The 13039-nt window shown below is 44.6% G+C and overlaps 1 protein-coding gene across 3 annotated transcripts in view; it reads left to right on the top strand.

Annotated features, from left to right (window-relative positions):
- The window catches only part of CEP57 (centrosomal protein 57), a 43379-nt gene that overhangs the window by 15753 nt on the left and 14587 nt on the right, over positions 1 to 13039 (top strand). For all 3 annotated transcript variants that reach the window (XM_082246832.1, XM_082246831.1, XM_082246830.1), the window contains exons 3-4: positions 80 to 259; positions 4772 to 4893. In XM_082246832.1, the coding sequence (XP_082102958.1) occupies positions 80 to 259; positions 4772 to 4893 (302 nt within the window). The remainder of the gene's footprint in view (positions 1 to 79; positions 260 to 4771; positions 4894 to 13039) is intronic.

Here is a 13039-nt window from a genome sequence, read left to right as displayed (position 1 = left end):
AAAACATTCAGTGTGCACAAGGCACCACCACCAATACCCTTCCCTTCTTATTTTTGTTGCGTATTTTTCATTTCTACAGCAATAATCTCAGCTTTAAAGAATCTTCAGGAAAAGCTCCGGCAGCTGGAACTGGATCGGCAGAAGGCAGAGGAGAACATAAACCAACTGGCAAAGGAGTCTTTGGATTATAGACAGCAGCTGGATGAGCAAAAACAGTCTAAGGACAGCCTGGTGGATGATGTGTCTACAAAGAATAAAGGTACAGTACAGGTTCTCCTGCCATGGACCATCAGTCAGGTCCCTCTTCTATTTTAGCTTACAGTGGGAAAATTAGCACAGGATTGGTTGCGGAGGGCAGACCAAGCATTTCTCTCACCTTCACGTTTGCCGGAGTGTATTTTTTAAATTGTTATTTACTGGTGACTGCAAATTCACCAGAATGTGTATTCACTACCTAAAACACAGGTTCTTCCCCACCTGTCCACGTTTGCTATCCTGATCTGTATTCTGCTAACTGTAGGGGAACCTCTGCTCAGAGTGTTACTGTTTCTGTGACTCCCATAAGGGGGATATACTTTCAGTCCAGTGACACCAAGAACTTTAAATGATGGAAACTGGTGTCCTCAAGATACAGAGACCGCAAAAAACCCTATTTTTATCACATATATGTTGTTATTGGCAACAGCTCTGCTTGCCATGAAAGCACCAATGAAAGTATTTGTGAGTACACATCACTCCCCCTGACGATCTTAACATGACACTTGCTCGATTCTTTACATGAGGGAGCAGCTGTCAAAAAAAAAAAACAGAGCCTCCCGCAAAAGCCTATCAGCATTAGTCTCCCACTGAACTGTAAACACAAATGATTACATTGTATCTTTTCTTTCCCTCTGCTGGAGGAAGGAAGTTTAACCTCTTAAAGACTAAAACTTTTTCCTACACTTGCTGCTTGCAAATTAAATCAGTTTGTTTTTCCTAGAAAAGTAGTTAGAACCCCCCAAACATTTATATATATATATATATATATATATATATTTTTTTTTTTTTTTTTTAGCAGAGACCCTGCAGAATAAAATGGTGATTGTTGTAAATTTTTATGTCACACTATTTGCGCAGCAGTCTTTCAAACGCAATTAATACACTTTTAATGAATAAAAAAATAAAACAAAACTGTAAAGTTATGCCAATTTTTTTTATAATGTAAAAGATGTTACACAGAGAATCGTGATCTTTATTCCAAGCAAAAAAATTGTGATTCTCATTTTGGCCAGAATCGTGCAGCTCTAGTATATAGAATTACATTTCTCAGTACATTTAAAAAAAAAAAACCATAAACTGTTTTTCTCTTATGTTCATTGACGGACACAGCGTCTTCTATTCTTGACCTCTAGGATGCCTACCTACACATCCCCATCTATGCTGGGCACCAGCGTTTGCTAAGCTTCGCGGTGGGAAAGAAACATTGCCAGTTTGTGGCGCTGCCCTTTGGTCTCGCCTCCGCTCCTTGGGTTTTCACAAAGGTGCTGGCTCCAGTCTTGGCCTTGCTGAGACAACAGGGGATTGGTTATCTGGACAACCTGCTTCTGAGGGCAGAGTCTCACTTGGCCTTGAGGGACAGCAATGCCAATCACAATCAGCACCTTGCAAGAGTTCGGGTGGATCCTGAACTTACAGAAATCCGCAAATCAGGGTGTCCAAGGAGCTGGGGGACTTGTCCCACTTGGACAGGATCACAGGATTTCCTTCTGAAGGGTGCTTTTTGGAACTAAGCATATGGAACTGCCTCGACGGTAGATACCAGCAATCCCACGACCTGCATGCAACAGTGAACGGAGGACCGTCTGTGGAACGCAGCAGTTGACCCGCTGATTCATGCTTCTGGAGCTTGTCCAGTGGTAGGAGCACCTTGGCCAATGCCGCAGCGAGGGTCAAGCCCAGATAGTCCAGTTTCCTGGACAGGACAGACAGAATTTCTGTGTACATGTGTTGCGCTATAAATCAAATTAACAAAAAAGTCAGTGTCTAAGTCAATTCATAAACAATGAATCCCAGATAAGTGATAATAGTTGAAAGGAAATCTTGCCTTCCAAAATCAAGGTAAAATTTCACCACCATGTAAGTTCACTGCCACCACATGTAAGGATGTACTCTTACCAAAGAGCATGGACCTCCTATTATGGAAGGTCACACAAGCTATAATGTCTCCTCTAGCACTGGTTACATATAGAAAAACAAATGGAAGCAGTTCCAAACAGGCCGCAGGGTAACGTCCGTCCTCTGTTCTCAAACTGTCCATATCAATGTCAATAATCCCAATAAAGATATATATGCTAATTATGTAAACCCTCTTTATGAGCTATATTTTTTGTAAAATATTGCACTTACATGGTTCCAGAAAAAAATCTGCATAAAAACATGTTCCAATTCATCAGATGGCAATTCGGGTAACGCGATTACAGAAATGTGTAACTCCGTCCGACCGGTTTTATCACCAAAGGACTTCTTCAAGAAGAGGAGAGAAGAAGAGAAGATTCCTGCAAGTTCACCTAAACTCTTGCAAGGTGCGGATTGTGATTGCGATGTTGTTCCTCAAGGCCAAGCGAGACTCTGCCCTCAGAAGCAGGTCGTCCAGAAAGTCGCAGTGGAAACGCTGGTGCCCAGCACAGATGGGGATGTGTAGGCAGGCATCCTAGAGGTTGAGAATAGAAGACACTGTGTCCTTCAATGAACTCCAGAGTAAAGGATTTTATGGTGAGTATTTATTTTATTTTGATTGGCATATGAGGTCAAAGCCTCACCAGTCTCTTTTGTGGCAGGGGTGTGTGTCTGTTTAGATGGGGTGGACACAGTGGAAAAGTCTCCATCTATGGCTTAGTCCATTGGTTGTCAACTTATGAGCTAAAGCGGGTAGGCATAATACATACACACAGCAGAGAGGCGACTTCCCGTGTGTGTGTGTGTGTGTGCGTGTGCTGCATTGCAGAACCAGGTTTGGTTTTAACAGCCTTTTCCAGCTGGACCCTCTGTCAAAACTGATGCTGGCCCTGCAATGCAGCACACAGACGGGGAAGTAATTCCACCGCTGTGTGATCTAAGCTCATAAACCCGCCCGCTATGTGTAAGGTAAGCCACACCCACCCACTTACTAAAAGATTGGAAGGGGCGTGGCCACACAGCTGACCATGGGAGATACAGGCACGCCAGCAGTCGGTGCGTTGTCCTGTAACGCCTGACAGTCATCAGAGGGACACAGGCTGACCACAGATCTTCTCGTGCTTGCTATGGTCAGTTTGAAACAGGGACCCTGGGGAAATGGCGGAATCAGCACGGTTTTTAAAGAGGTAGAATAAATTAAAAGTTAGAAAGTTAAATTTAAAAAAAAAAATACATGTTTAACCAAACACATTTATTAAATTTTACTTTGTGGTGTAACATACTTTAAGTTCACACCAGAATGCGCCCCTTGCAATATTCAGTGGGTGCCAATGCAATGCTAACACCCCAAATGCAGGTCGCAAACGCAGTGTGCTTGCCTGCGCAGGATCACATGGTACAGAAATTCCATGGGATTCAGTTGCAGAACAATCCAATGACAGTACAGCGATTTTCCCTGCTGTGCTATTGTGTTCTGACAGGGTGATGGGCCCCCCCGCCAAAACACTCTGGTCAGCCCTCTCAGCCATTGACTGGGAGCGCTGATTTGTAGGCAGTCAGCAGACCTTTTTTTTTCAGTCATGAGCCTGCGACAGAAGCCGGCCGAACCGGCTGCCATACACAAGGGACAAACTTCGGCCAGTTTCTTTTGAACTGGCCGACATTTGGCCCATGTGTACTAGGTTTTACCTGCCTGTTTGTGAATGTACATTGAGCTGCTCATGTGCAGCTCAGTTTACATTTCGGCACACTGCCTGCGTGTTCGGATGACGGCACTGCTGCACATGCGCCCAAATTATGTCATCCTACGCCTGCCAATCAAGTTGGCTGTAGACCGGCACCCAGAAGAAGCCAAGAAGAAGATTCCGGCCAGGGAGTCAGCAGGCATTGTACAGATGTAAGGGGTGTTTTTACCTTTTGTTTTGCTTTAAAGGGAAATGTTCCCAATGGGACACAGACTGCAGTAAATCCTGACAGGGATTTCAACCTTTCCTTACTCTATCCAAAATAAAAAAAAAAGTGTTTGGCCCTAGATAAAATTTAAAGGATAAGATTACCTTTTGTAAAATGTTATACCCATAGTAAGGGTGTAACATGTTACAAATGCACCAACCCAAGAACCCCCCCCTCCCCCACAAAATCCGACAGCCTTTGCAGCTGGCGGCTTGTAGTTCTCAATGAACTAACATGGCACTTTTGAGTGCTGTGGTAGTTCATTGATGGTTCCAGCGATATACAAATAAACAGCTTATCTGCAAGAGCCCTGTATTACACCCATGATCTGCTGATCGTGGGTGCAATGCTTTCCAGGCTCCCAATAGGAAAAAATAATAAATGTACATTTTTCTTTTTTTTTTTTTTATTAAGATGTGCATTTATTTTAAAGTTTTTAATTTATCCTTTAATTTGATAGGCTCCTATTATAATTTAATACCTTTTTCCTACACTATACTTTTTACCTAATTAGACCAGTAAATGCTGGTGTAAGCGCTGCAGTTTGTATACACAGTTGCTGTAATAGAACAATGGTCAAGCAAATATCCCCCAGAAGCCCTCAGTTTTCATGCATTGTAGTCTGGTCATATACATGGTCGTGATTTCTCTGTGCTCCTCCTAGATCTCACCAGACAGCTGTTGACAGCACAGTCCCGATGCAGCCTTTTGGAAAGACAGCTGGAATACATGAAAAAGGCGATACAGAATGCTGAGAGTGAAAGGAAAACTGTGCTCCAGACACAGGTAAATCCAAATGTGTACTAAGGGCTTTAAGGGAACTTTTAGTGTCTTATATATATATATATATATATATATATATATATATATACACACACACACACACACACACACATATATATATATATATATATAGCTTTATTTATTCATTAGAATCAGTTTAACACCCAAAGCCATTACGTTTTTTGCATGAAGAGCCAGTTCACACCGAAACAGGGACACGCATGTGTTTTTGCGTATTCTCTACAGCCCATTGATTTCAACAAGCTGCCAAACATGCAAAAATACGGCATATAAACTTTATAAGTCGTGCTGCACCAATCCGTACTAAACTGCTTGGTACTGTGGTACCATACAGTTTGGTGTCCACACTGCGTGTGGGCATTTCCTAGATGTTTTTTTGCAAGTAATGGCACCCCCGCGTGTCTAACAAGGGAATCGCATTCTCGTGCGGGAAACGCATTTGTTGTGCAGAGACTTTAAAAAAAAAAAACATTATTAGCAACTCCAACTAACAAATAATTTTTTTACTTGTCAGGTTGTTTTAAGGGCTCGTTCACGTGTGTGTAAGTACCCTGTGTTCTTATGCGGCATTTATTTAGCATTTTTAAAACCTCATAACTGCCTTTCAATGCCTGCCATGAATATTACAATGAGCGCCACATTGTGCTGTACACACAGGAGCGGTTGTGTTAAAAATGAAGCAGTATATCGCTTTTATGAGGTATTGATGCTTGTCAGCCGCCTCCATTTATTTCAATGGTAATGCTCAGTAACCTCGTACCTTAACAGCACCTATAGCATTTATGGCGTGTTAGTGAAGCATTTATAAAGTGTTAGCTGGGCATTAGGGGAGAGACAGTGGAGGTTCCTGTATCCAAGAATGCACTGGAAAGAAGAGAACTCAGACAGAGCAGCTGCAGCCACTTCTGGTTGTACAGAGCACGTGTGTTCAACTCCGCTTTCTTCGTTTTTAAAAAAGCGCAATATTGAAATAATTCTATATTTCATCCGTAAATAACTTTGCAATGCTTTATACCAGAATTAAATTTTTTGTGTGATTTTAAACCATACAAATTACAAACTAAAATTTTACATAAAAGTAAGACTTTTTTTTTTTTTTTTAAACTAACACTGCTCATAAAAAAGTGGGCTTTTTTTTTTTTTTTTTTTTTTTGCGTTTTATTGTCTAAGGATTGCAGGGGAAAAAAATGATTGTTGGAAGACAATATTATGAAAAGGAAGCTATGCTTGTCCTTAACCCCGCTAGCGGTATCCCCGAGCGTGACTCGGGGTAGGAATTTTCTGCTACTATCGGTATCCCCAAGTCACGCTCGGGGTGAATGGCAGAGCTATGCAGACAGCGCAGCGGAGCGTCTCTTACCTTATCCTGGCGATCCAGCGATGAGCTCTCATTGCTGTGACCGCCAGCAATATCTCCGCCGCTCGTCTGTCGGTCTGAGGACTTCCTGGTTCCGTTCCCTGCAGCAGCAATGCTGCATGGGAGCGGAACTGGGAGTAAAAATCAAAGTAACACCAAACACAAACATATAAAAGGGAGGTGATACAGTGTAATCTGAGAGGATTACACTGTATCACTTTGGTAAAAGTGGTAAAAGACACAGTGCCCTCTCAGTGCCCCCTTGCCTTTGTCCTTTGCGTGAATAAAAATAATTGGAAAATGGCATCAAAAAAGCGCTGTCCCGCATATGCGCTTTTGGATGAGATGAGCGACAGCGGCAGCGACACGGAGCTGCTCGCAGAACAGAGGGACAGTGAGTCGTGCGGAGATCTGTCATCTGACTGACACCGACACTGATCCCGCAAGTGACGCCGATGATCCCGCACCTGACCTAAGTGATGTGCGCACTTGGTGCCCTTTAGACAGCGATGCGGACCAGGCAGTGCCCCCGAGATTCCCTTTCACTGGATCTCCGGGGATGAAGATTGACGTGGAGGGAGACAACCCCCTGGCGTACCTCAAGTTATTTCTAACGGATGAGGTTATTCTAAAAATAGTCGCTGAAATCAACCGCTACCATGAGCAGCAGTCCGCTACGCTGCGCGCCAAATTTTCCCGTTCCAGAAAATGGGAACCGGTCAGTAAAGAGGACATCTGGCAGTTTCTGGGACTCATCATCCTTCAGGGGGTGGTGGGGAAACCACTCCAAAAATGGTATTGGACCACAAATAAGATGCTGGCCACTCCATTTTTTGGCACAGTGATGTCCGAGTACCGTTTTTCTCTGATAATGAAAAACTTGCATTTTGCCAACAACGAGGAGTTTGATGAGGCCACGCATCCTGCGCCCAAACTCAAGAAAATCTGGGAGGTGAGCCAAATGATCGTCACCAATTTCCAGCAGACCTATGTGCCAGACAGGGATGTTTGTGTGGACGAAAGTCTCATGGCCTACAAGGGACGCCTGAGCTGGATCCAATATATTGCATCTAAAAGAGCGCGGTTCGGGATCAAATTTTACATGCTCTGTGAGTCGTCCACAGGATATATATGGAATGCTGTAATTTACACCGGGAAAGGTACAAAGTTCGATCCCAAGTACAGCGGCTATGGGATGGCCACATCCTCTGTCCTTTCACTGCTGGACCCCCTTTTGAACCAGGGATATTGCGTTACAACAGATACATTTTATACCTCTCCGGAACTTTTTGAAGTTTTGCTCCGAAACAAAACAGATGGGTATGGTACTGTTAGGCCAAACCGGCGGGACATGCCATCCATGTTTAGCAAGAAAAAGCTAAAAAAAGGAGACATGGTTGCCTTTCAAAAGGGTAAAATGATGGCAATGCGGTGGCGAGACAAAAAGGACGTGTGTCTCATGAGCACCGTGCACAACACCTCCACTGCCATGGTCCGCACAAAACATGGAACAGATATGCAGAAGCCGCAAGTCGTGATCGACTACAATCACACGATGGGAGGTGTCGATCGAGCCGATCAGGCAATGACCTTTTACCCGGCGATGCGGAAGCAACAAAAAAAGTATTATAAAAAGATTTTTAGGCATCTCCTTGAACAGGAACGCCTATATTCTTTACAAAGCCAACACTGCCATACCCCTCGTTCATTCGGACTTTATCTGGAAGGTGGCTGAGCAGATTTTCATCAACCACCCGACACCATCATCAGTATCTGCTAACAGACCCGGACGACGTGCTGTTGACTTTTGGCAATCCAGAGCGCCTGACAGGCCGTCATTTTGTGGACTTTGTACCGCCCACCCCAAAAAAGTTGGCGCCTACCAGGATGTGCGTCGTCTGCTGTTCTAAAAAGGATGGCAATGGAAGAAAAGTCCGAAAGGAAACAAGGTACTATTGCCCAGATTGCAATGTCGGACTTTGTCTAGTGCCCTGCTTCAAACTTTTTCACACTCAGGATGTGTATTGAATTTCTTTGACAAATTTCATTATTTTTCCTTGCCTTCTTGAATAAAATTCTATTATTGATTGGATTATAATTCATGTGTTTGTGTTTCAAATTCATTACATCTGGGATGTCTACTAGAGTCTTGTTTTGGTAAGGTTTAAGTCAGTAATTACTAAGAATTGTAGGCCTTTAATACATAACGCCAAATTTCCATGGAAAGAATTGTACCGCTTTTGGTACAGAATTCCTGACAGAATCATACCGCCAGGGAGGTTAAATCAACAAATCTGTATTACCTTGCTATCTTTAGTAAAAAGTAATTGCCAAATTGGGGAAACCCCACTATTTGTTGTGTATTCCCATTCACGCAACATACAAAAAAAAAAAAAACCTTTTTAAAAATGTTTTTTAGATGTTTCTTAGGAGAAAGCATCATGGCTGACTGCAAGCGTTTGTGAACAAGTTCAATGCAAGGCTGGCTATACACGATTTATTTATTTTATTCATTTTTTCATTGAACTAGCGGTTTAAACAAAAAAATTAACTGATTTCCCCCATCCACTTATTCGATGTGGATTGGGAAATCACTCCACTGAGCTATTATATTCTGCTGGCGGGCAGCCTTTCCTGCTGGGCAGAATACAATGATCAGTGCTGCCAGCTACAGCCAGTGGCACTGAATGTTTGGGAAAAAACCTGACAGGCTGGTTGTACACAAGTTGATTGATCGCCTTGTGTACAATCAGCTAGCCCATACATGGATCAAAATTCAGCTTGTCCCTGCTTAACCTGTACGAATTCCGATCCATGTATGGCCAGCTTACAGCCCAGTACATTCTTTTTTTTTTTTTTTTTTTTTTTTTTTTTTTTTTATATTTTTCAATCCAGCAGGCTGGAAAAAAAAAACAGCTCAGTAGGAGCCAATTATACGAACTATGCAATGTTAATACAGCGATCTCCCCTGCTGTTCTATTGTGATCGGACAGGTGGGGCACCCATCACCACCAGAACACTCTGGTCCGTACTCTCCGCCATTGGCTGAGAGCGCTGATCGGCAGACCTTTTTCGATCATGTCCCTTCAACAGACCCCTTTTGGACCAGCTGCAGTAAACCCGGGCCGAATGCCGGCTGGTTTCTATTGAACCAGCCAAAGCCGCCTGACATTTGGCCCCTGTGTACTAGGCTTAAGTCTGTCACAATAGACAAGCTGAGGACAGAATGAACTCCCTCTTATTAAAGAGGAAGTAAAGCAATGTTTTTTGTTTTTTATGACCTACAAAGTAAAGGCATAATGTGCTAGTATGCATCACATACTAGCACGTTCTGTACAAACTTACCTGCAAACAAAGCCCTCATTGTCACCGCTGGAGGCCCCATCTATCTTCACCCATCTTCCTTCTGGGTCCGCAGACTCCGGCTGTGTGACTGGCTTGAGCCACGTGACGTCACTCCTGCGCATGCACGTGGGAACCGCCAGTCACGGCACAGGGCTCTGAAGAAATTACACGGGTGGCCGTTCCTTTTAGAGTGCATGCGTGGATGACATCACTGGCTGCATGCACAGTAAAGATCTCCTATACCGTGCACGTTTAGGAGATATTTACAGTACCTATAGGTAAGCCTATAATAAGGCTTACTATAGGCACAAACAACAGATGGAAGTTTACTTCCTCTTTAAAATACAATGGCGAAGCCCAACTTCCAAATTTGTAACCCTTTGTTAGGACAGGCAGTGTTTAAATCTAGTTTATAACTGATAAGATGAGATCTGCCAGCACAGTACAGACAGGGTTAATGATGGCAATCACCGCTCCCCAGTCCCCTCATAAACATATAAGTAGGAGTAGAAGTTGCGCCATGTGACTAAAAACATGTAACAGATGTAAAGTAGGTGATATCCCAATTTAAAAATGAAAATACACTTTAAAGGGATTGTAAAGGCAGAAGGGTTTTTTTTTTTATCCTAATCAAAATCAGTCAGCCAATCAGGAGAAAGAGGGGGTAGGGCCGGGTCGCAGCTCTGTGTCTGAATGGACACAGGGAGCTGTGACTCGGCTCGGGTTCCCCCACAGCAAGCTGCTTACTGTGGGGGCACTCAATGGCAGGGAGGGGTCGGGAGCACAGAAGAGGGACCCGAGAAGAGGAGGATATGGGTGGCTCTGTGCAAAACCAACTGCACAGAACAGGTGAGTATAACATGTTTTTTTTTTTTTTTGTTTTTTTTTAAAAACGAGACTTTACAATCACTTTAAAGTGGATGTAAACCCTCACATGTCCCCAGTGATGTGGCCCCAGGTGATACACAGAGATTAAACAAATTCTCCTACGTAAGTGGTACCTGTTTATCTCTATGTCTTCTTTTCTCTACATCTGTTTAAAGTCCAGAATTGATAAAGCTTGTCTGTTTCTGAGTTCAGAAAAAGAAGGGTGGAGAGCAGAAATTACACACTGCAGAGCTTAATGAGAGCTTAATGAGTAGAGTGCTGGTAGCTGATTGGAGGGAAGGAACGCAACCCCCCTCCCCCCCTTCATGTAGCACACAGGAACAGACCTGAGGCTATCAATCACAGGCTGCATGCTGGAGATCCCTCCCCTGTCACCTTTTTTCGTCTGTCAGGGAAACTTGTCAGAAGTGATTCATGTTGATAGCAGAGGAAGGGGACCACAGACAGAAATTACACCTAAATCAAATGCACACTATAGAGGGATATGCTTTGTTCCTATTTCATTTCTGAGGTTTACAACTATGTTAAAGCAGAGCTGTACTGAACTTGGGCCTCCTGATCTCTTGCCCCATATACTTATATATTGCATGCTTGATTATTATGGCTGACTTATGTTTTAGAGCCGGTTCACACTGGGGCGACTTGTCAGGCGACCTAGTCGCCTGACAAGTCGCCGCGGGTCGCCTGCCATAGATTAGCACAGGACCCGTTCTAATAGGAGCGACACAAGTCACTCCGACCTAGAAAAAGGGTCCTGAGCTACTTTGGGGCGACATGCATTGATTTCAATGATATGAAGTCCGTGCATGTCTCTCCGAGGTCGCGGTGCGAGCTGCGCACCGCAACTTCACAGGTCGCCCCGGCAAGTCGGGTCGCGCCTATGTGAACCGGCTCTTAGGGTGCCATGGGTGCGAGGTCTGTGCTCCCCCCTCATTGCTTTATTGACACCCCTGCCACCCCCCCCCCCCCCCTCCAGATCTTTTTCCAGGTCTGGACTATTTAATCTTTATCCATTGGTTGGCCATCATGTGCTCAAGAGCTCCATTGTCCCAACACCCGTCTATGCGGTAATCCGTGTGCAACTAATAAAACATTTTTAACAGAAAGCGAAGATATTTGGTGGCAGGAGAGACATACAGAGTCTTTTACCATAACACCTAAGTTACGCTGTAAAGCCCAACCCCAGATATCAAAGTAATACCCCTGTTTCCTCACCTTCCCTATCCAAAACCTGAATAGCATAGAAGCAACTCTTTGATAGCTTTTACTTCTTATCTGCAATCTTTAAAAACCCTTCTGAATAGCTTTCAAAATGTGTATTGTAAATATGAGACACTTTTTGCATGTGGTTTGTATGGTCTCCCCATGCTTGGCCGGGTTTTCTCCAGTTGCTTTCATATGATCTAACTGCTCAAACACACACTGATTATTCCATCTCCATCCAATGGAACCTCCCACATACAATATATCATGTCCTGGGAAATAAAGTGTGGGAACTCACTCAAGATCCCCCCCCCCACCTCAAAAATAAGAAAAGTGTATGTGTGTGTGTGCACACACACACACATTTATTGTGCCAGTTTACAAGGACACCTCCAAAATTCACATGCATTAAACACACAAATAGACCACAGAAGTAACCACAAAATAATTTAACCTGTATATGAACAAAAAAAACACCACAATGTGTGATAATGGTTCCCTGGCAGGGAATTTCTAAAGCAAGTTGCAATGACTGGTGGCCCCTTCTGCACTATGTTTCTATGCAGAGTCTTTCTGAGGTCTGGGGGCCCCCCTGCACTATGATTCTATGCAGGATCCGATATGTGAGGCCCCTCCTGCCCCAAGGTGTCTGCACACATGTCGGTCTGTGCGGAGGAGTGAGGCCGGGAGTGCTGAGTGCGTCGGCCCGGGGCCCTTTTCTTTAGGCTGCCTGTATTGATTTTGCAAAGTGTGGTCCACTCACTCTTCAATGTCCATCAGATGCAGCAGCCTTGCCAGTGCCCATCAACGCAGCCTCATTAGTGTCTGGATGGGTAACACACAGTGGCGATTTCCCGCTGTGTCGCGGTTCTTGGATTTGAATATCCCGGCGTGCCTGTCCTCCCCTCCCCTCCCTCGGTCCTCCTCCTCCAGGGGCTGCTGTAACAGGGTCGCGCCCCTAGATCGGCTCCTACAAACCACGTCACACATGATTCAATTTGCTGCCACTAGATCAGTGTTCCGCCTATGACTGGAGCCGGTCTAATAGGCGGGACTTTGTTACAGTGGCCGCTGGAAGGGGAGGACAGAGGGAAGGGAAGACGGGCATGCTGGGATGACACCACCCCCCCTCTAATGTGTGGCACCCGGGGCAGAACGCCCCCCCATTAGCACAGATGCCCTCCCTTCACACACAGCAAGGCCGATCCTGGGCATCAGTGTGCCATGCCCAGGGAGGCAGCGAGCAGGCAGTGCCACTGGAGCTTCTGCCCTCCCCCCCCAACCTCAGCTCGCATGCTTTAAAGGCCAGTCATGCAGGACACGGCTGTCAACGGG

Source organism: Pelophylax lessonae (genome assembly GCF_965119305.1).
Source record: "Pelophylax lessonae genome assembly, chromosome: 2".
Taxonomy (NCBI): Eukaryota; Metazoa; Chordata; class Amphibia; order Anura; family Ranidae; genus Pelophylax; species Pelophylax lessonae.
Note: the sequence above shows the minus strand (reverse complement) of the source record. Positions and strands in the feature narration are given on the sequence as shown.